The 20,421-nt window shown below is 48.0% G+C and overlaps 4 protein-coding genes and 1 long non-coding RNA gene across 15 annotated transcripts; 3 read left to right on the top strand and 2 right to left on the bottom strand.

Annotated features, from left to right (window-relative positions):
- The first annotated feature begins 15 nt into the window (after window positions 1-15).
- Window positions 16-1,369, top strand: gp9 (glycoprotein IX (platelet)). Its single transcript, XM_029155479.3, has 2 exons — window positions 16-422; window positions 510-1,369. Exons 1-2 carry the CDS (start codon window positions 223-225, stop codon window positions 1,210-1,212), a joined length of 903 nt encoding a protein of 300 aa, XP_029011312.1. The 5' UTR covers window positions 16-222; the 3' UTR covers window positions 1,213-1,369.
- A 161-nt stretch (window positions 1,370-1,530) lies between these two features.
- LOC114858305 (haloacid dehalogenase-like hydrolase domain-containing 5) lies at window positions 1,531-7,741 on the bottom strand. Its single transcript, XM_029155423.3, has 8 exons — window positions 7,128-7,741; window positions 6,306-6,509; window positions 6,104-6,216; window positions 5,925-6,018; window positions 5,821-5,854; window positions 5,572-5,746; window positions 5,290-5,478; window positions 1,531-2,615 (listed from the first exon to the last, which is right to left on the bottom strand). The coding sequence occupies exons 1-8, from the start codon at window positions 7,239-7,241 to the stop codon at window positions 2,207-2,209; spliced, it is 1,332 nt and encodes a 443-aa protein (XP_029011256.1). The 5' UTR covers window positions 7,242-7,741; the 3' UTR covers window positions 1,531-2,206.
- LOC114858363 (uncharacterized) lies at window positions 6,435-8,193 on the top strand. Its single transcript, XR_003786369.2, has 2 exons — window positions 6,435-6,573; window positions 6,851-8,193. It is a non-coding gene; the product is annotated as an uncharacterized LOC114858363 (long non-coding RNA).
- cnbpa (CCHC-type zinc finger, nucleic acid binding protein a) lies at window positions 7,883-11,368 on the bottom strand. 2 transcript variants are annotated; one of them, XM_029155507.3, is made up of 5 exons: window positions 11,214-11,368; window positions 9,548-9,662; window positions 9,318-9,383; window positions 8,950-9,148; window positions 7,883-8,861 (listed from the first exon to the last, which is right to left on the bottom strand). In XM_029155507.3, exons 2-5 carry the CDS (start codon window positions 9,657-9,659, stop codon window positions 8,744-8,746), a joined length of 495 nt encoding a protein of 164 aa, XP_029011340.1. In that variant the 5' UTR covers window positions 9,660-9,662; window positions 11,214-11,368; the 3' UTR covers window positions 7,883-8,743. The 2 variants fall into 2 exon arrangements, with proteins under 2 accessions (XP_029011340.1, XP_029011339.1); XM_029155506.3 differs by having other exon boundaries at window positions 9,542-9,662; window positions 11,214-11,367.
- A 776-nt stretch (window positions 11,369-12,144) lies between these two features.
- On the top strand, window positions 12,145-19,862 carry raf1a (Raf-1 proto-oncogene, serine/threonine kinase a). Of its 10 annotated transcripts, none has more exons than XM_029155316.2 (19): window positions 12,145-12,440; window positions 13,502-13,526; window positions 14,305-14,528; window positions 14,604-14,716; window positions 14,806-14,908; window positions 14,985-15,142; window positions 15,263-15,352; window positions 15,967-16,120; window positions 16,486-16,605; window positions 16,724-16,748; window positions 16,833-16,948; window positions 17,022-17,139; window positions 17,243-17,327; window positions 17,461-17,637; window positions 17,712-17,758; window positions 17,835-17,953; window positions 18,040-18,171; window positions 18,714-18,848; window positions 18,930-19,862. In XM_029155316.2, exons 3-19 carry the CDS (start codon window positions 14,328-14,330, stop codon window positions 19,068-19,070), a joined length of 2,034 nt encoding a protein of 677 aa, XP_029011149.1. In that variant the 5' UTR covers window positions 12,145-12,440; window positions 13,502-13,526; window positions 14,305-14,327; the 3' UTR covers window positions 19,071-19,862. The 10 variants fall into 10 exon arrangements, with proteins under 10 accessions (XP_029011149.1, XP_029011150.1, XP_029011148.1 ...); XM_029155315.3 differs by lacking the exon at window positions 12,145-12,440 and adding an exon at window positions 13,026-13,159; XM_029155319.3 differs by lacking the exon at window positions 12,145-12,440 and adding an exon at window positions 13,034-13,159 and having other exon boundaries at window positions 14,319-14,528.
- The last annotated feature ends 559 nt before the right edge of the window (window positions 19,863-20,421 follow it).

The raw sequence follows: 20,421 nt of genomic DNA, 5'->3' as shown, positions 1-20,421 counted from the left end.
GACAGTTTTCATCCAGTTGTGCATCATTTCCTCTAGAGGGCAGACATTAAAGTGCAATGAAGCAAAATGCACCACCTATGGGCAGGAAGCGCAGCTGCTGCATAAACCTCCACGGATCAGTGGGGTTCACAGCTGTGAGCTCTGCAGCGCTGAACACAGCTCCTTCAGGGCTGATGAGAGAGGAGGCCTCCAGAAGCGTTGGGTCCTTATCTCCTTCAGCAGATGGGCTTCCCTCATGTCAAATGTGCCAGTGTGCGCATGTTATTGGTGCATTACTCACACTGGCTGGTTCTTTCAGGGTTTAATCGCTCGACGCTCCATGCATTTAGGCTCAGACATTCACTGGGACCTCACGTCTACAGACAATCCAAGGATGAGTGGCGCCACAGGAAGCGACGTCCAAGCTGCAATGACTCTAAAAGGTCTGTGTTGATTTTTAAATATTCGGATTCCTCACTTGCTCTGATCGCGTAGACTGTTTGTGTCCTAACTCAGTTTTGCCTCTCCAGGATGCTCTCATGTTTAAATGTAGCTGTTTTCCTTGTCTTGGCCACGAGTGCTCAGTCGACCGGTGGCCCCTGCCTCTGCTCCGCCGTCCGGCCCGCTGGTCTGAGGGTCAACTGCAGCACTTTGAGCCTGGTGGAAGTGCCTCCTCTGCCCCCGGACACGGTGCAGCTGTATGTGCAGGACAGCGGGCTCACCTCGGTGCCTCCAGGCCACTTTGACAGGCTGGTGCATCTGAGGGCGGTCTCGCTGTCTGGAAACCCCTTCCACTGCGGCTGCAGGATTCAGTACCTGAGGAACTGGCTGCTGAAGAACCGGGCCATTGTTGTGGGGGAGCCGCTGTGCGCCAGCCCGGGCCCGGTGGCTCAGACGGCCATCGCCCGACTCGCCGACGACCACTTCGCCTCCTGCGCGGCGCCGAGCTGCCTCGACGGGCCGTACGACAGCTTGATGGGGGCGGCGCTGTGCTGCGTCATTGGCCTGCTGGTGTGGAGCTTCAGACTGGCCAGGAGGTCCACATTCACTCTGCGCATAGATGAGAGACATGCAGAGTTTGAGGCAGACTCGTTACGCTCGCTGAAGCCCAAACACAGGAGGCGGCTGCACACGGTGCTGCCACAGGTCAGTGACCCGGAAAGAACTGAGCTGCTACCTCAAGTACCGGACGCGCTGCCCAGGAAGGACCATGTGAAGATGAAGGCTTCATGAGGGACCTGTCTGCTGAGATCAGACATCACTCAATCACTACACAAGAACCAAGGCTGTACAAAAACAGCTGTTCTCCTGAAATGTGTCACCATTTTGTGCATCTTAAACATGTGATCACAGACATGCAGCAGAATAAACATCAGCCATTTCATATTGATTCATGCTGGTTTTGAGAATTACTCACTTCCAACAATACATTTTAGCCTTTACAGGATCTATGTTCCTCAGATGGTTACAGCTCCGTGAGCAGAACACGTCTGGGTTGTTTCTAATAAGTTGAGTCAAATTTGTGATTGAAAACACACAAACGTTGTGAAATCAGTAACTATTCCTTGTATTTTCTAAAGTCAAGAGATGAACAATGAGTGAATTACTGCACGATTGAATGTGTGACACTAAATGCTTTTGACTGGTTGTTTAATAATTAGCTTCAACTTTTTGCTGGAATCAAATCCTCTACATCATAAACAGGTTATGGCAGAAAGTCCTAGAAGAAGATCTGTGCAAATACTGGTCATGGCTCTCACTGGACAAAATGAGGACAGACAGCTACAGGACAATATTGCACATCAAACAGTTCTTCTGTACAGTACAGTGGGTTCTACTACATTCATGCATAGATTTCTCAGGACAAATGGTAAAACAAGTGACTAAAAATGCAATCAGAAGAGTTGCCTTGAGAATCAAACCTTATCTGGATCTCTCTGCTTCTTAAAAACACTGGTCCACTCTAGTAATAAATATAGGAGGATATAGAATTATCTAAAACATCACTATCGTCTAAAAAGTTTACTTGTTGGAGTGAAATAAGGCAGCGCTTAACACTCTGCGAGACTACGATCTAAAGGAAACCATATAAAACAGTGGTTGACAGTGGAGCTAGTGTGAGTGTGACGGTTTAGAAGACGACCTATGTTAAGTTAATGCCCTGGCAGGAATCAGCCCAAAGAGTCAGAGCCTCCATTATCACATCATTACTCCTGAGCTCAAACGTCTACTGAGGCACAAACTTCTCCTTCTCAAAGATGAGGTCAACGGCCTCGGCCACATCCTGCACGATGTGGTCCGGCTCCACGAGAGCCGGGTCGAATCTGAAGTCCCTGTGGCCGTGGAACACAGTCTCTTTGATGCAGCGGTTGTGGTCGGACGGCACCTCGGCGTTGGGGTTGTAGACCCCGGTGCAGACCAGCACCGACTTGCAGGACGTGGCGGAGGGCAGCGCCAGCTCGCTCTCCCACAGGCTGTCCAGCTCCTCGTCCTGGGGCACCGGCGCCGCCGCGCCAGCCGCGCCCGCCGCGCCCGCCGCCACCTTGGCCACGGCCTTGGGGTTCTTCCTAGCAGCTCGCTCTTGCAGGTAGCGGTTGTACAGGTTGGCGCCGTAGATGTCCGTCATCAGGTTGTCTCTGAGAACGCAGAGGGGCGGAGTTAAATGAGGCTTATGCACAATGTGAGTGCAGTAAGTTCAGGTGAAAGCGAGGTTCTAACGGAGTTCAGGTGAAAGCAGGGTTCTAACGGTGTTCAGGTGAAAGCCTGGTTCTAACGGTGTTCAGGTGAAAGCCTGGTTCTAACGGTGTTCAGGTGAAAGCGTGGTTCTAACGGTGTTCAGGTGAAAGCGTGGTTCTAACGGTGTTCAGGTGAAAGCCTGGTTCTAACGGTGTTCAGGTGAAAGCCTGGTTCTAACGGTATTAAGGTGAAAGCGTGGTTCTAACGGTATTAAGGTGAAAGCGTGGTTCTAACGGTGTTCAGGTGAAAGCGTGGTTCTAACGGAGTTCAGGTGAAAGCGTGGTTCTAACGGTGTTCAGGTGAAAGCGTGGTTCTAACGGTGTTCAGGTGAAAGCGTGGTTCTAACGGTATTAAGGTGAAAGCGTGGTTCTAACGGTATTAAGGTGAAAGCGTGGTTCTAACGGTGTTCAGGTGAAAGCGTGGTTCTAACGGTGTTCAGGTGAAAGCGTGGTTCTAACGGTGTTCAGGTGAAAGCGTGGTTCTAACGGTGTTCAGGTGAAAGCGTGGTTCTAACGGTATTAAGGTGAAAGCGTGGTTCTAACGGTGTTCAAGTGAAAGCTTGGTTCTAACAGTATTAAGGGTGAAAGCGTGGTTCTAACGGTGTTCAGGTGAAAGCGTGGTTCTAACGGTGTTCATGTGAAAGCGTGGTTCTAACGGTGTTCAGGTGAAAGCGTGGTTCTAACGGTGTTCAGGTGAAAGCGTGGTTCTAACGGTGTTCAGGTGAAAGCGTGGTTCTAACGGAGTTTAGGTGAAAGCGTGGTTCTAACGGAGTTCAGGTGAAAGCGTGGTTCTAACGGTGTTCAGGTGAAAGCGTGGTTCTAACGGTGTTCAGGTGAAAGCGTGGTTCTAATGGTGTTCAGGTGAAAGCGTGGCTCTAACGGTATTCAAGTGAAAGCTTGGTTCTAACAGTATTAAGGGTGAAAGCGTGGTTCTAACGGTGTTCAGGTGAAAGCCTGGTTCTAACGGTGTTCAGGTGAAAGCGTGGTTCTAACGGAGTTCAGGTGAAAGCGTGGTTCTAACGGTATTAAGGTGAAAGCGTGGTTCTAACGGTGTTCAGGTGAAAGCGTGGTTCTAACGGTATTAAGGTGAAAGCGTGATTCTAACGGTGTTCAGGTGAAAGCGTGGTTCTAACAGTGTTCAGGTGAAAGCCTGGTTCTAACAGTGTTCAGGTGAAAGCCTGGTTCTAACGGTGTTCAGGTGAAAGCCTGGTTCTAACGGTGTTCAGGTGAAAGCCTGGTTCTAACGGTGTTCAGGTGAAAGCCTGGTTCTAACGGTGTTCAGGTGAAAGCCTGGTTCTAACAGTGTTCAGGTGAAAGCCTGGTTCTAACGGTGTTCAGGTGAAAGCCTGGTTCTAACGGTGTTCAGGTGAAAGCGTGGTTCTAACGGTGTTCAGGTGAAAGCGTGGTTCTAACGGTGTTCAGGTGAAAGCCTGGTTCTAACGGTGTTCAGGTGAAAGCGTGGTTCTAACGGTATTAAGGTGAAAGCGTGGTTCTAACGGTATTAAGGTGAAAGCGTGGTTCTAACGGTGTTCAGGTGAAAGCGTGGTTCTAACGGTGTTCAGGTGAAAGCGTGGTTCTAACGGTGTTCAGGTGAAAGCGTGGTTCTAACGGAGTTCAGGTGAAAGCGTGGTTCTAACGGTGTTCAGGTGAAAGCGTGGTTCTAACGGTATTAAGGTGAAAGCGTGGTTCTAATGGTGTTCAAGTGAAAGCTTGGTTCTAACAGTATTAAGGGTGAAAGCGTGGTTCTAACGGTGTTCAGGTGAAAGCGTGGTTCTAACGGTGTTCAGGTGAAAGCCTGGTTCTAACGGTGTTCAGGTGAAAGCCTGGTTCTAACGGTGTTCAGGTGAAAGCGTGGTTCTAACGGTGTTCAGGTGAAAGCGTGGTTCTAACGGTGTTCAGGTGAAAGCCTGGTTCTAACGGTGTTCAGGTGAAAGCGTGGTTCTAACGGTATTAAGGTGAAAGCGTGGTTCTAACGGTGTTCAGGTGAAAGCGTGGTTCTAACGGTGTTCAGGTGAAAGCGTGGTTCTAACGGAGTTTAGGTGAAAGCGTGGTTCTAACGGAGTTCAGGTGAAAGCGTGGTTCTAACGGTGTTCAGTTGAAAGCGTGGTTCTAACGGTGTTCAGGTGAAAGCGTGGTTCTAACGGTGTTCAGGTGAAAGCGTGGTTCTAACGGTGTTCAAGTGAAAGCTTGGTTCTAACAGTATTAAGGGTGAAAGCGTGGTTCTAACGGTGTTCAGGTGAAAGCCTGGTTCTAACGGTGTTCAGGTGAAAGCGTGGTTCTAACGGAGTTCAGGTGAAAGCGTGGTTCTAACGGTATTAAGGTGAAAGCGTGGTTCTAACGGTGTTCAGGTGAAAGCGTGGTTCTAACGGTATTAAGGTGAAAGCGTGATTCTAACGGTGTTCAGGTGAAAGCGTGGTTCTAACGGTGTTCAGGTGAAAGCCTGGTTCTAACGGTGTTCAGGTGAAAGCCTGGTTCTAACGGTGTTCAGGTGAAAGCCTGGTTCTAACGGTGTTCAGGTGAAAGCCTGGTTCTAACTATGTTCCGCGCTGCAGCACACGGGATCCTTGTTTCTCACCCTATAGCATAGAGGGACGTGATGGGGAGCTTCCACTGCCGCTGCATGGCCTGGCTTCTGACCAGGGACTCTGCAAACTGGTAGGTCAGCTCGCTGGGTTTCCCCATGAGAGCCTCATACTTCAGCTCTTTGCCTGTGATCTTCTTATAGATGTTCTCTAAACACACGAGAAAGGTCCCGTGGCCGAACCTGCGACACGGGGAGACGACAGAGCACACAGACGTTGATGGGACTGCGCTTTGAGTGCAGGCTCTGCTGTGCTGTGTGAGGGCGGGACGGCACCGTGGGGAGTGGGCCTCGGCCATCCACATGAGGTCCATGTTGCAGGCCAGCAGGGGCAGGTGGGGCGTCTTCTGGCTCTGGTGCACGTTGCTGAGGTTGCCGTTGGTCAACAGGACGTCGATGATGAGCTGCAGGTTGGTCTCCCATCGAATGGGCTCCCCCAGCAGAACCACGGCTGTGTGGGACGGCAGGACTCTCATCGGCCACGTTCAAAACACTCGGTAGATCGGTAAAGGTAAATGTTCTCACCTTCCACTTTCGGGAGGTTCCCAACAGGACTGGACTGAAAAACAAACAAACGGTGACGCACGTTGTTGTGTGGTGTTTGTTCATTCAAGCCTTTAATTCCTCACCGGCAGTTTGGGTCTCCGGTTGTGATCCACCATGTCCAGCAGTGGGTAGGATTCCCTCAGCATGTCAATGCTGACCACGTTATTAAAGCCCACGCTGCAGCCGGCGTTAAGGACACACACACACACAGAATGAGCACGCACAACTTCGAAGAACCACAGAAAAACTAATGTCAGGATACTTTGAGGCAATTTCCAGGACAGGTCCTTGACCCGACACCAGCACACACTTGTCATGGAACTTCCTAAACATCCTCAGGGGACTGTGAGACATGACGACCTGTTCTTGTGTGATCTGGAAACAGGTCATGTTAAAGAGGTGTAAACAGTGGGTGTGTGGGAATTAATGCAGCCTATGTTCAAATGTGCATCCTATGTTCTCACAGGAACCCCCAGGATGTGGGAGAGCTGGTCGGCCTTCGTCTGCCGGAGGCAGTTCCCTGCGTTTGTGACAAAAACCACCGGCACCACAAAGCGGCCCTGATTGTCCACCAGCTTCTCAACCGCCTTCTTGGCAGCGGGGATGGGCATCCGTCCCCGGACCAGAACCCCGTCGATGTCGAACAGCAGCCCGAAGCCAGGCTGCAGCTGTGGAGGGAGACAGAACCGGGCTGTGACTGGCTCAGAACCTGCCGCCGCAGAATGGTCTAAGGTGGAGTCAAAAACGGGTTCTCGTGAAATACCTTGAAACAGGGACAACGACTAAGAACCTCAGTCTCAGAGAGGAGACTTTGCTTTATGACTTTTATATGGAATGTCATTGTTAGTCATGTTTCCACACTGCAGCATATTTCTCATTCTTGTGATAAGGTTCAAACACTACAGGCGTTAAAGTGAAGAGCGGTTGAATGGAACATTCGGTTACGTGTTGTGTTGTGATAAAACAGATCAACACATCAGTAACTAAGACATTTTTGTATCTGTTTCAGTGCTGCAAAACAAGCTGGGATCACTGGGTATCGACCAGTGCTGCTCTGAGGCAGCGCACACGGAGCCGCATCGTCTCCCTGGTGTTAGATTCCCTGCTGCCTAATTTGTGCCAGCGCATCCCGGCGGAAAAGGCTGCACGCGACGCCGCCTGCGGCGTCCGTTCGCTACGTTGTAACGAGAAGAAGACCGAGACGAGACAACGGCAACCACACGTATCGCTTTGTCAACAACGCATTGTTTGCTGGAAGCGATGCGCCGCAACAGCTTGAACCGTACCTGGCTATTAGTTCCGCAAAAGCCGCACCGAGAACCGACAAGCGCCGCTTTTCGAGCGGCTGGACGGTTACTCAGGGTGCACAGGCCCCGGTAGAACGGCACGAGCCCCCTCATGGCCTCTATTTAGCACCGCACTCGGAGGATATGATCCCAGCAAGCTGCGTGAAGCGCGAGCTGCGTGAAGCGCGAGCCGGCTCGCTCCGGCCGCGGAGGGTGCTCGGCTTGTTTTTCTCGCCTGTTATTTGACTGGGCGAGACCCGGTGACGAAACATGAGGAGTAGGAGGGTCTCGTGCTGCATCTCCACCGGAAGGAGCCGGAGCGCTGCATCTGCAGCGCGAGCCCCCAGCTGCCATTTTAGACACCGAGGCAGAGCGAACCATTTGCGCCCCGCGCCTCCAAGGAACACGAGACGCGGCTGCGGAAATCTACGGGCTCACGGGCCAGAACCCCGAACCTCAGTCTCTGATCCGCCCACTTTTCGATATATCCCCGTTAAAATAAGTCTTTGATTCGCAGTATGAGGCACAACATGGATACCGGGGTAACGCTCCATTTTACGCACCAACCGTTGGCGCAGAAGTCGCTCGTTTTGTCAGCGCTCATTATGTGCTGCATTAAAGCCAAAACACCAGGAAGCACCCGCCCCCCATACGGCCCTTTAATTATTACAGGAAGTAAATGTATGGTTAAAAACAGAACATGGATCTTTACCATTATCCGACACAACCCAAAATATCCACACAGTGCACTCAAATGAGACAAAGCTTCTCCTCGTGCTCCTCCAGCTTTATTGATAGTTTAAAATTACATTTTCTATTTTCTAGGACTTCAGTTGCACTTTCCTTCCGACTTAAAAACTGAGTACAAGCAAATGGTATTTATACAGTAGTCTAAGTGATATTGTACAAAAATAACATTTGATTTCTGTGAAAACATTATTTTTCGTTCCCAAATAACTCCTAATTCTGCTGTTCTGACAACTGTTGTCGATGTTAAATTTTGCCAAGGTAAAAAAAACTCCAAAGCCATTTTAAAAGGAAAAATCTACCTTGGACTACCAAGTGATATTTAAATTGTAAACAGATTTCTATAAAAGAATGTTTCTTTTAATATCTCCAAAATTTATCTTAGCAACATGTTTGTTATCGCCTACTTAGCTGCTTGTAGGCCTGAAATGCATCATGTTATGAACTGTTTCCTTGTCAAACTCTCTTGGCCAACTCATATCCCACTAAAACAAACCAAAATAACCATGGAAGTTTGGTTTCTACTTACTCCCTTCTTCTATCTCATTTACAGAGACTCACTTCCACAAGCTCAGAGGTCCTATAGATTCCCATATGTTTAGTCCCATTTATTCAACTCTGATCACCAGTGGCTTGGAAAGGGGGTTCTTTAACAAAGCATTATACATAACACCGCTACCAAACTAAAACATTTTTGTATTGAATGCAGAAAGATTTTTTCCACCCCTTTCATTGTATTACATGTCGAGAGGCTCACTGGCCTGGGACTAGCCTCTGTCAGCCAACCTTTGGCCAGTGAAGAGGATTCAGAGAAAATAATACAACCAACCATCAATCTGAAAAAAAGGAGGGGCAACAGAGGGCACTGATTATGCAGTGGCTTCAATGGTGCACTCTTTTGCCAGGTGGCCTGCCTTCCCGCAGTTGTAGCAGTTAGTCTCACTGGCTTTACTGCAATGCACAGCAACATGCCCGATCTCGCCACACCTGCAGGAGAAGGAGATGTTATAGTATGTAGTTATTTTAAATAGTACAGCGACAGACAGTCAGTCCAGGATTGTACATCAGAACACACCTGTAACATTTCACTTTGTCGCAGAGTTTCTGGATGTGGCCAAACCCACCACAGGAGTAGCACTTCTGCTCGTTGGCATGATCACAGTCACGGGCCATGTGACCAGCTTTGCCACAGGTGTAGCAGAGCTGCTCCCGCTCCTTTTTGGGCTCCTTACAGTCCCGGGAGATGTGACCACTCCTGTGGCAGTTGTAGCACGCTAAACAAACAAACAAAAAATAAATTAATTAACTTACCACTGACATAGTGACCTGTGTATCTTAATTAAACACTGTTTACGCTTCAATTGTATTTTTATCAAATGTCACTTTTCCCCCCCAAGTGGAACCAAAATAAACACAAGTAAATAATAGCACTGCAATGCATACCATCCTCAGTTTGGTCACAGTCCCTGGCCATGTGTCCCTGGTCTCCACAACGATAGCAGAACAGCTCTGCAATGACAGACACTGTCAGTTTGTGATAGATAATTTTAGGTTAGAAAGTGATTAGCTTCAACAAACATTGCTAAAACTAAGATGATGCAACAGTTGAATACTAGTGTAGTTCAGGTGTTTTGTATACTGGGTGCGGTGTGAACGGTATGTAGTACCCTTGCCTCGTCCCCGACCCCTGCCGCGTCCGCGTGACCCACTGGCATTAGGGCAATGCTTGATCCAATGCCCGGAGCGGCCACATCCGAAGCACTCACTGTTGCTGCTCATCTCCATTACCTACATTACAAAGATAGAACGTTCCAAACAAATTCCAGTAAAAAGAAATTCCAAGAAAAAAACAATTCTTTCACTTGCAGTCAACATAGTGCACCTGAACAAACGTGTTGTCACACCAAGTTCTGAAAAGATTCAAAGAATATCTGTATTCATCTTTAATCACAAATCTTTGACTAAAATTCAGATGGATCTTGCAATATTAAGAGACAAAATGTATTGTTTTATTTCATAATAGTATCCTATTTTACCAACAGCTGTAAATTTATTTTAAATTTCTGAATGAGTTTATTGAACAAAACAAAAAATCTCACACACACAAAATGATTAAACCGTTCACAACAACTACTGCACCAATAATGTGACATTTAATCAGTGCAACTAGTTGGACACATCTATGCAGGTCTGCAAACACTAGTCACTTCACACCAGCAGGTCACTAGCAGGGTCGCCTAATCTATGACAGGGTGGAGATCTGTCAGCTGCCTCCGTCTACTGTAACTGGCCGCCAGGCCACAATTAATATTTAATTAACTTACACTTTTTCCCTTAATGGTATCATGTTGTAACACAACGAGGCGAACTTCAGTTTGCTAACGGCGCAAACACATCGTCAGAAAAATGGGAGTTAATAATACATCCATGACATATGAGATGGGATAATAACAGTGAAAATGACAACGTGTTTGATCCACGTTATAAAACGTTCAGCGGGACGTTGGGCTTATTTTATGCGGCTACTACTTACTAGAATATACTCATGGGGACCGCTTATCTCGTTCACACCAGACCCGGACATTTATTAGCTTAAGCTGAGTTTAGCGCATTTCTATGGCTTGGTTAAATGTGGCGCTTCAAGCCGCTGACTACCACAGAAACGGCCATGCCGTGGTGTGGCTAGCTATGCTAGCTGTAGAGGGCAGTCACGTTGCATCGCGTTGCTGACTTCATGTCCGCTTAAACTAAAACACCAAAGTCAGAGTTGATGCATTTTCTGCGTGCTGGCCGCTGTGTGCAAGCACGTAAACTAAACAGCGGTAGCAAATTTTGTGCTTGCGAACATTCCATATGGCACAGGTTGGAGCTCCGCTAACGTTGGCCTAGTCACGTTGACTTTACTGCGTACTCGCGAGACGCTTGCGCTGCTTGCTAGCACATGCTAACAAACCACCTCACGATCACGATCAAGAAGCACGGTTCCGTCGACGATCGGTCTTCTTTCCCCGACAGGAAAGTGTCGACACGACAGTAACGACGGCGAAGATGCACGTTGAATAGTTTGTGGCGGGTACTGAAGCGGATAAGACATAAAAACAAAATTTCCCGCGCAGGACGCACACGCCAAAGTCGTTGTGATGAGCTAGCGCTAGCAGGCCGGAGCGAGAGCCCGACGCTCCGTCAGTAAGACAAAACCAAACCTCCACGTTTTCATAAAAGCGCACCGAGGAAAGGCTCGTTTTCTCGAGGGTTTTCACTTTTAACTCAAGACAATTTCAATCTCGTTGGATATTTAATACCTAACGATTAAAAAACCGTGCAGTTTTTATTGCTTACCTCGCTGGCTACCTAGCTGTGTCAGTGTTTACGCCTCCTCCTTTGCGCTACATGCGGTGTGAGCAAGAGTTCCTGAATTGTCATTCACAGTATCCAGTGGGATTCTGCACATTCATTGGCCACAAACTCTGCGAACAACCAATTAAACTCGATCATATCTGGACACCGCCTCTATGAATTGACCAATCATCGGCGGAGTCTGTTTTTTCTCCTAAACCGACTTACGCTGTTTTGCCATTCGTTTGTGTGTGCAACACATTTGCTTTTTATAGGCTATTGATAAGCACAACGTCATAACGTAAACAATACCAAACAAGAGAGCGCGGACTTATATAGCATTCTTAAAATAATTACAATGTATACAATGTATATATGTGTGTATATACAATGTATATATACAATGTGTATATACAATGTGTGTATATATATATATATATACAGGAGTATGAGAGAATATATAAATAAGCCGTGTCTTTACTGTGTAAACCTAATGCTGAGCCATTGTGTGGTTGATTATGCCACATTTAGATTATGCCACATTTAGAATATAAGGGAACTGATGGAGACAACAATCCTTAGACTCTGCAAGCATCTCAGCTAACTGGGCTGAGTGCTCAGTGAGATCAATAAGCAGGAAAGATGCATCAGCTCGGTCTTAAGGTGGCTTGTTTTAAGCATTGTAATAGTCATTCTGCGTTTAACTTTGCACCACAATCTACATAACAAAACGAGAGGAAATAAAAAAATCTGCGCATTTGAACGAATGAATATATATTATAATGCACGATGCTGTTAGAAATATTGTGGTTCTGTTGAATGCTGGGTGGAGTACCTTAAAAAGCTCCACAATGACAAAGCCCTGCCCTCATCTTCATAGAATCAGTATTTCTGTTGTTGGATGGGATATTTATGGGAAAATGGCAGCTACAGAAAAAGTAGAGCAAAGTATTAAGTAAGTTTAATGGAATCAAAGTACATTTTTACTTTGAACATGGATCTGATAAGGGAGTGTGAGACAGACCTCTAACTACAGCCATCATCATCTGCTGCTGCTTGTGGAAACAATGTCTGCCGAAGCCATCAGGACGTATTGACCAGGAGCCTGACGAAGCTGTTTGATTTTCAGATGGTGTCAGTTCCAGCTTCCTGGAAGGACTTGTGAGCCATCTGTGAGCGGGGCATCTCAGGGGACACAGACAGGGATGCTGCAGAGATGGTGAACACATGGTGAGTGTGCAGAGTACAGTTTCACTGGGCGCTTTTTCAGAACTAATCTGCAAGAAAATAGAGCTGTGTTTATAACTTACAAAAACGATGCTTAGTCCACTTTTAAAAACAGACTCTGATGCGTTTCCACTGCCTGTGTATGTGTGCAGCTTATTCATAACTGTAGCTCACGTGTCCTAACCGGAGGAACATAGAATATTTTGGCCTGATGTGTAAAATTTAACATCGCTGTCATGAATGTGAGGAAGACAAAACTCCAACCTTGCACTGACCAAGAGTGACCGTGTGATGGCGCTCTTACGGTTAATAATAGATGATTCCTCCCTCAGACCGGTAGTTGGTCGGAGTTTTGCTTTTCAAAAGATACTTTTACCAATAACATTTTACCAGTTCGACATTTATTGATTATATGCATTGGATTTTGTATCTCTGGGATAGCAAATGTAGACAGCCATACAATCATATAATCAGTCAACTACACAATAAGACTCGCCTGCAGTTGTCAAAATTTTATTTAAACCATCTACTGGGTTCTACTTTTCATTTTTACTAACAACAAGAGGCCGACGGCCGGGGTGGGAGGGCCTATATTTGTGCCTAAGTTGCCCATGGACAGTGATGCTTGCAGCTCTGTTCTAACTGCAAGGTCCTGTTTCAATCAGTGGCGTCAGGCGGACGCACGGCACCAACTCGAACCTTTTCACCTTCTCCCGAACAACGTAATTATTGATCTGCGAGGCGACGCATCACGGTGCAACTCTGGGAGTTTTAATTTGAAAGAGCTCCACGCGACTTAATCAGATCCCCGTCGTGTCACTTTGAGGGTCCGGCGGATTTTTTCGCCTTTAGCGTGACCGGGAGGAAACTTTCCTCCATTATATGAAGTGAGTCGTAAAACAAACCCGCCGTTGACCTTGATGCGTTCCGATAGTGCCTCGTTTATATGTTTTAACATTATTTGACGGGGCTTTCGTTGATTTTTTTCTAACTTCGACTTTTTCCTTCTTTCTTTGAATGCGTTGCAAATATGATGATGTCACCGACGCCACTTTTTCCCGAAGTTATGGCGGAGCACAGCTCGTCCTGGTGAGTTCGCGCAGGCTGCAGGCTCGAACCTTTCCAACTACAGCCTCCAAACGCCGTGCACCGTCCGAACAAACGCTGTTGAGTGGAGGGTGGACCGAGCTGTGCAGGGAAGTTCGTCCGCTCGCGCTTTAGGCCCGCGGACGCTTTGTTGTTTTCACTGAACCCAGCAGGCCTTTTAAAAGCTCCGTTTGTGGCCACGTCTTCTAAAGTCGTGCGAGTGTTGTGTTGTTTCTGGGCTTCTTCTTGAATCGGTCCCGGTCGGACTCGTGCTCACCTACATGTGTGGGTTCGGAAGTGGAGCCACTCAAACGCTTTTAGGTTCGTTACAGTGAACGGCACGTCCTTTGTGCTAATACAGAACCTTTTTACAGCAAGTCCATGACGTTCGACCAGAGCAATGGAACGGAACCAAACACTCAGCACGAAGTACAGCGTTACTTTATTTTGTCCATCGGAGCTCGTGTATTTGCAATGTGATCATCAATTGTTGTTAAAATATAAAGAGTCTTAATTGTCATCTGTGTGAAAATCCAGACCTTAGTCTGTTGAAGGCGTAACTTACACTGTAAATAACACAAGTGGGCCTGGGGGTTCTGTCTGTGTGGACTGGGTCGCAGCCTCCCTGTAAAACGGTCGCTGTCATGACGTGTAATGAGCTCCTGCTCACACACTGACACTGAGGACTCCGTCCTCATCCTGGGGTGTGTGTGTGTGTGTGTGTGTGTGTGTGTGTGTGTGTGTGTGTGTGTGTGTGTGTGTGTGTCTGTGTGTGTTTAAGACCACTGAGAGCAGCCTGTACTAATGGAGCACCTCCAGGGAGCGTGGAAGACTCGGAGCAATGGCTTCGGAACCAAGGACTCGGGGCTGGAGGGCCCGTGCCTCTCGCCCACCGTGGTCCAGAACTTTCCCTGTCAGCGTCGCTCCTCGGATGACGGGAAGATGCCCGACTCCAAGACGAGCAGCACCATCCGCGTGTTCCTGCCCAACCACCAGCGCACCGTGGTGAGGCGCTTTCCGTGCAGGTGGGGCGGCCTTTACATCCTCAAAGCTAAAGGGAACGTTTGCTTTCTCCCAAAGGTAAACGTGCGAGCAGGTATGACTCTACACAACTGTTTAATCAAAGCGCTGAAGGTTCGCGGGCTGCAGCCTCAGTGCTGTGCGGTCTTCAAGCTGTATCCTGGACAGAGCAGGTGAGTGCAGCGTGGGCTCAGACTCTGGAGATCAGTGTGTCCTGCAGCGCGTCCGGGCCTCATCTCTGCATCTGAATGTGTTTCATTAGCAAAAAGTCTCGAATGGACTGGAACACAGACTCCACCACGCTGATTGGAGAGGAGCTGCTGGTGGAGGTTTTAGATCACGTCCCACTCACCACACACAACTTTGTGAGTAGCACAAGAACTCTGTTAAAAACACGTAGCGGCTCAAAAAGCGACTGTTGTGAATGTTTGTCTGTTTCAGGTTCGGAAAACGTATCTGAAGCTGGCGTTTTGCGACATTTGCCAGAAGTTTCTTCTGAACGGTTTCCGTTGCCAACGTTGCGGCTACAAATTCCATGAGCACTGCAGCACCAAAGTGCCCACGATGTGTGTGGACTGGAGCAACATCAGGCAGCTCCTGTAAGCGCTCAGCCCGATGTAAACGCCAGGGCTTCGCAGTATGTGCATGAAATGGGAGTCGGTCCTTGAACCCGGCTCTCCTTCACACAAGCAGCTCAGCCGCGTGTCTTCTTCCTGCAGACTGTTCCCACTGCCGGGTGACGGCAGCGGCCCGTCGCTGCCACCGCTCACATCCAGGCGAATGAGAGAGTCCTTGACGCGCTTTCCGAGGTGAGGCTTGAGTACATGTAGAAATGCACCTCCACTCAGAAGCCCTGTAATCCTAACCCTAACAGCCATGATGTGATATTGCTTAAGAACGAGGCCATTTCCATTCTCATCTCATTGCCTTTTTGTGGCGCTGAGGTCTCTGCAGGCAGTGATGCCCGAGCATTCGTGCCTCTGCCTGCATCACGTGGGATAGCGTCGAGTTACTTCTCGTCTGCAACAAAGTTCCAATTGGGTTTTAATTTCTAAAGACCTTAATCTAAATTGAAATAAATCTTGTTTGTAATGACGTCCTCAGGTTTACGAGAGCTTAGCAGTCGAGGGGCTGATGTAACGGGGGCGTAAAAAGGGCCTGTTGTTTCAGACCTACTTAAAATGGTTAAAAATCGGCCTAAGTTGCAAAATGAGCTCTAAAAAGTATGGAGTTGTTCCATGCAGCGATCGCGGGCGCTCTTCTGAAAACAGGTTTGAATCGCTAGAGGGGCGTTGATCTGTGGTTCTGTACCGACCCAACGCTGCAGCTGTTCACTGTGTGTGTGTGTGTGTCGTATGCGTTTGTGTATGCGCAGCCTCGCGCGGTTCATGTCTCAAACCCTGTGCTGTGTTCACCTTCCCAGCTCAGCCCACCGCTACTCCACACCTCATGCCTTCAACTACTCCACGGCCTGCACGCCCACGGGTGGGGGTCTGTCCCAGAGGCAGCGCTCCACCTCCACGCCCAACGTGCACATGGTCAGCACCACGCTGCCTGTCGACAGCAGCGTGATCGAGGTAAGTGCACAGCGTACGGCCCAGTAGGTGAAGGACACCGCTCCTAAAATGGATCAGTCTGGAGACTGATTCTGCGTCTTACGTACTTCTATAACGTCCACCTTTATCCCGTCCAGGCCTGTTCTCTGTAGCTCTCCTTTATGATGTGTGTGTTTTGTGGTTTCCCACATTTCCAGTTCCTGCTTTTTTTTAATGCCACCTCTCTTCAATAATCTGCTCACTAGCTTTGAATGCTTTCCAGAATTTTTTCTGTCCAGGTAGAAACCTGAGCGTCACTTGTCATTGTTCCTGCTTCACTTTCCTTTACTGTGTCTCTCTCCCTCTTGTCCTCACTGGTCTGTTGTATTGTGCCTGTTTGGGAGTAGCTAGATTGCCTGAATACCTCCCCCAGTTCTTGGTGTCATAGATTCTGGCTGAAGAGGAAAGTAGGTATTGTGCACTTCTCCCAGTCTTTTGTTGAGGCCTCACCTGAGAGTCCAGACAAGGTTAGAAGCAGAGTGAAACATGCTGTGCCGTACAAACAGGCATTTGAATCTGCATTTACCTTCATGTGGCTGACTGTTTCTCGAAGCTGATGGAACTGTTTGTTTTTTGTGTCTGTAGGATGTGATGCGCAATCACGATTCTGGTAGGTACCTGCTCTGTTTGTCTGTCCTGATGCTGTATGTAGTTTTTTTAAACGCATTTAAGCTTGTTTTCGTCCTGTGTAAAGGGGTGAGTTCCCCCAACCAGAGCCCCACCGGCTGGTCCCAGTCTCAGCCTAAAGCTCCTGCACCGGCCCAGCGAGAGAGAGCTCCATCCTTCAACACGCAGGAGAAAAACAAAATCGTGAGTTTCATTTGAATGTTTCATTTACAGTAATTGTAGTCTGTGTCCCAACATTTGATCGCTGGTTGTCCAGAGGCCTCGGGACAAGAGGGACTCCAGTTACTACTGGGAGATCGAGGCCAGCGAGGTGTATCTGCACTCGCGCATCGGCTCCGGCTCCTTTGGAACTGTGTACAAAGGGAAATGGCACGGTAGGAGGCATTTCTGATGGGACGCGCACTCTTTGCTATTTTCATATGCGTTTGTCACCTCGTGGCCTCCACGAAGGGCAGCTAAGTGTAGTTTTTGTTTTAGGTGATGTAGCTGTGAAGATTTTGAAGGTGACTGACCCCACACCTGAGCAGTTCCAGGCGTTCAGAAATGAGGTGGCTGTTCTGAGGTGAGGGAGGAAAAGGAAAGTGTGTCTGTGCTGAGCAGGAGCCTCCATTATTTGGACTGTTTCCCATTTGAGGAATCGTCGTCCACTCTCATTTATCGTTGTTTTGGTCATTTACTCTCTGGCTCTGTCACAGGAAAACACGACATGTCAACATCCTGTTGTTCATGGGATACATGACAAAGGACAACCTGGCCATTGTGACCCAGTGGTGCGAGGGCAGCAGCCTCTACAAACACATTCATGTCCTGGAGACGAACTTTAAGATGATCCAGCTCATAGACATCGCCAGACAGACGGCTCAGGGCATGGAGTGAGTCACAACCAGTGGCATCTTACTCACAACCAAGAGAAAAGACAGATGACACTTGAATCTTTTCATTTCAGCTATCTGCATGCAAAGAACATCATTCATCGTGATATGAAGTCCAACAGTATCCTTTCTAGGCCGCAGATAAAGGTCTGCTTGTTTAAGTGTGTTTAGTTGAACGTCCCTTGACGGCGTTGCAGACATCTTCCTGCATGAAGGGCTGACGGTGAAAATTGGGGATTTTGGTCTTGCAACAGTTAAGGCCAGGTGGAGCGGCTCCCACCAAGTGGAGCAGCCGTCTGGGTCCATTCTCTGGATGGTTAGTGGCACAGCTCCAGTTTCACTACACCTCAAACAAATGTATTGAGACACAACAGTTTGACTTCTATCCTTTTGTCGACTCAGGCTCCTGAGGTCATCCGGATGCAGGATAACAATCCCTACAGCTTCCAGTCTGATGTCTATTCCTATGGAATAGTTCTTTTTGAACTCATGACGGGAGAGCTCCCATACTCCCAGATAGCCAACAGAGATCAGGTAAAGTGGGCAGGTCATTCTGTCTAGGTTTGCACTGCAGGAGATAAGTACTCGGCGTGGGCTCTGTGCGGCGGCCGACCCTGGCTATGTGTCTAAAGGGGGTTGTGGTGCTGGCCTGCGGCCACGCTGGAACAGAGGCGGGCGCCCTGGAGCCACAGGCCTAATTTTAGATGCCGTAACACAACCCTGTACGTGTGTGAGGAAATGGGTGCATGGGTTTGCATATATCTGTGTCTGAGGCTTCTCGCCCTCCCACCAGCCGCAGCAGCGGGTCTGGATCGTGCCTGGCTCCATGATCCTTTCAGCCCTGTATTCAAATCAGGCCAAAGTTGCTGTGCAGATTGTGTCCATAAATACTGTTGCACTGCTTTTCTCCTCGATGCTATAAAGCGACTTTGTGTCCAGCTGACCTGACAAGAACTTAGACCACTGCTACAGTCATTCATCTCCACAGCATCATGCTCTCCTTAATAGCTCCAGTGGTTTTAGATGTCTATTTTAGATTTCATGGATGTTCCTTACACTTGTCTCTCTCTTTTTAGATTATTTTTATGGTGGGACGAGGCTGTTTGTCCCCAGATCTTAGCAAACTTTATAAGAACTGCCCTAAAGCCATGAAAAGGTTGGTGGTTGACTGCATCAAAAAGTCCAAAGATGACAGGCCCCTTTTCCCACAGGTGAACCACTCTCCTGGAAAATGTGCAGCTCAGTAAACGTGTCGCCTTCAACTAATGCTTGTTTATCTGTGATTCTCTCAGATCTTGTCCTCCATCGAACTCCTCCAACATGCGCTACCTAAGATAAACCGCAGTGCCTCAGAGCCGTCCCTGCACAGAGCCTCCCACACTGAGGACATCAACACCTGCACTCTCACCTCTACCAGACTGCCTGTTTTCTAGAGGCCTGACCAGCTCTGCCCCTCCTCTCAAAATAATGCTAGCCTTGTACACACAAACCTGTGCTACTGCATCATTATGCAACTAAAGGGGAGCAGCATCTGACTGGAAGGAAGAAGGTGGTGGATGCAGTGGGACCTACACACGAAGGCAGCGCCTCGTCTCACTGCACACGTTAATATGCAGCACACTCTGTAAATACGGGCCCTGATGTGGCGGATGGGCCTTGAAGGAAGCTCAAAGCTGCCCCCCTATTTCTCCTGCCCACTCTTTGAAGAAGGGGACCTGCCTTAGGAGGAGTCATGGCCTGACTAAGGTCCCACACTTATTATCACACATGTTGGATGTAGTCCATGTAGTTGCACAGTAGCTATTGATTTTGCATTGTCTTAAGTGAGGATGGAGCAGATCTGGGGAATTGTCTGTTTTGTTGCTGGTGTCTTTCATGCCTATATTTGTAGAGTCTTTTTAAAGAAACTGTAGCGTTTCAGTTTGCAGAGCATGAGCAAAGGCGGAAATGTTTGAATTTGCACATTTTAGCAAAAGCAGTGATGTTTAACTGTGGACACCGTGGTTTCACAGCTCTGATCTCAGATCTGCAGATACATCATTATCAGTCTTTACTGAGGAAAGTTATCATGAGCTGGACGTTCGGCAGTTGTCTTAAATATTTAACAGGACGATGAAAACTAATTTGTATGTGTTCATTGGGTTTCTTTCCTGAGGTTAAATGTTTTATTGTGAGCTTGAGAAAGTTGTCCATTTGATATTTTAATAAAGTTAAGTTAAATTTGATTGTTTATGGAAATGCATTTATTAGTCAACAGCACAGTATCAGTGTTTTAGTTATAAATCCTGAATAGTTGCTTTAGTCTGGAGCTAATGATAGTGTGTTTGCGGTCATTAGCTGGGCTCTTTTTTTATCTGTGACTGTAGATGTGATCTATGATGCATCTGTGCTTTGTTGTCTCTCTTCCTACACCTCTTACCACTTCTGCAACTGTGTACGGCTTCCGATCAACAGCCTGTTGTTGCAATAGCTGGTTTCTATCATGAGCACAATAACATTTTTCTGGCATTGACTGCTTCTCTCGCTCACCAGTAAAATTGCCACACGTGTGTGAGACTTGGAGGCAGAGTAGCAAACAGTACACGACACGACACGACGCGCCAGCAGGGGGTCCCACCGCTGCTCACTACAGGGTGAGGGAGGCGCTGGCGGCCACAGTAAACGTGCAGCGTGTGGGTTGTGCAGGGCACAGCCTCTTAGCTTCCATCACAAATAGGAGGAAGTGTAGCTTTAAATAAAGATGAAAGAGGTTCTCTTTCAGCTCTTTAAACTGGGCCCATAGAA

The sequence above is a fragment of the Betta splendens genome, chromosome 7 (genome assembly GCF_900634795.4).
Source record: "Betta splendens chromosome 7, fBetSpl5.4, whole genome shotgun sequence".
Lineage (NCBI taxonomy): Eukaryota > Metazoa > Chordata > Actinopteri > Anabantiformes > Osphronemidae > Betta > Betta splendens.
Note: the sequence above shows the minus strand (reverse complement) of the source record. Positions and strands in the feature narration are given on the sequence as shown.

Bases quoted from the DNA above. Each gene is read 5' to 3' on its own strand.
- cnbpa (XM_029155506.3), bottom strand. From the start codon at position 9,659: ATGGAGATGAGCAGCAACAGTGAGTGCTTCGGATGTGGCCGCTCCGGG. The intron at 9,384-9,541 runs GTACTACATACC...CTGTCATTGCAG, and splicing joins GGGTCGGGGACGAGGCAAGG to AGCTGTTCTGCTATCGTTGT. The intron at 8,862-8,949 runs GTGTGTTCTGAT...CTTCTCCTGCAG, and splicing joins GACAAAGTGAAATGTTACAG to GTGTGGCGAGATCGGGCATG.
- gp9 (XM_029155479.3), top strand. From the start codon at position 223: ATGGGCTTCCCTCATGTCAAATGTGCCAGTGTGCGCATGTTATTGGTG. The intron at 423-509 runs GTCTGTGTTGAT...TTGCCTCTCCAG, and splicing joins AGCTGCAATGACTCTAAAAG to GATGCTCTCATGTTTAAATG.
- raf1a (XM_029155311.3), top strand. From the start codon at position 13,455: ATGCGTTGCAAATATGATGATGTCACCGACGCCACTTTTTCCCGAAGT. The intron at 14,717-14,805 runs GTGAGTGCAGCG...GTGTTTCATTAG, and splicing joins CTGTATCCTGGACAGAGCAG to CAAAAAGTCTCGAATGGACT. The intron at 18,849-18,929 runs GTGAACCACTCT...TGATTCTCTCAG, and splicing joins ACAGGCCCCTTTTCCCACAG to ATCTTGTCCTCCATCGAACT.
- LOC114858305 (XM_029155423.3), bottom strand. From the start codon at position 7,241: ATGAGGGGGCTCGTGCCGTTCTACCGGGGCCTGTGCACCCTGAGTAAC. The intron at 6,510-7,127 runs GTACGGTTCAAG...CTCCCTCCACAG, and splicing joins TTTGCGGAACTAATAGCCAG to CTGCAGCCTGGCTTCGGGCT. The intron at 5,479-5,571 runs GTGCCGTCCCGC...CCCGTGTCGCAG, and splicing joins GCCGAGGCCCACTCCCCACG to GTTCGGCCACGGGACCTTTC.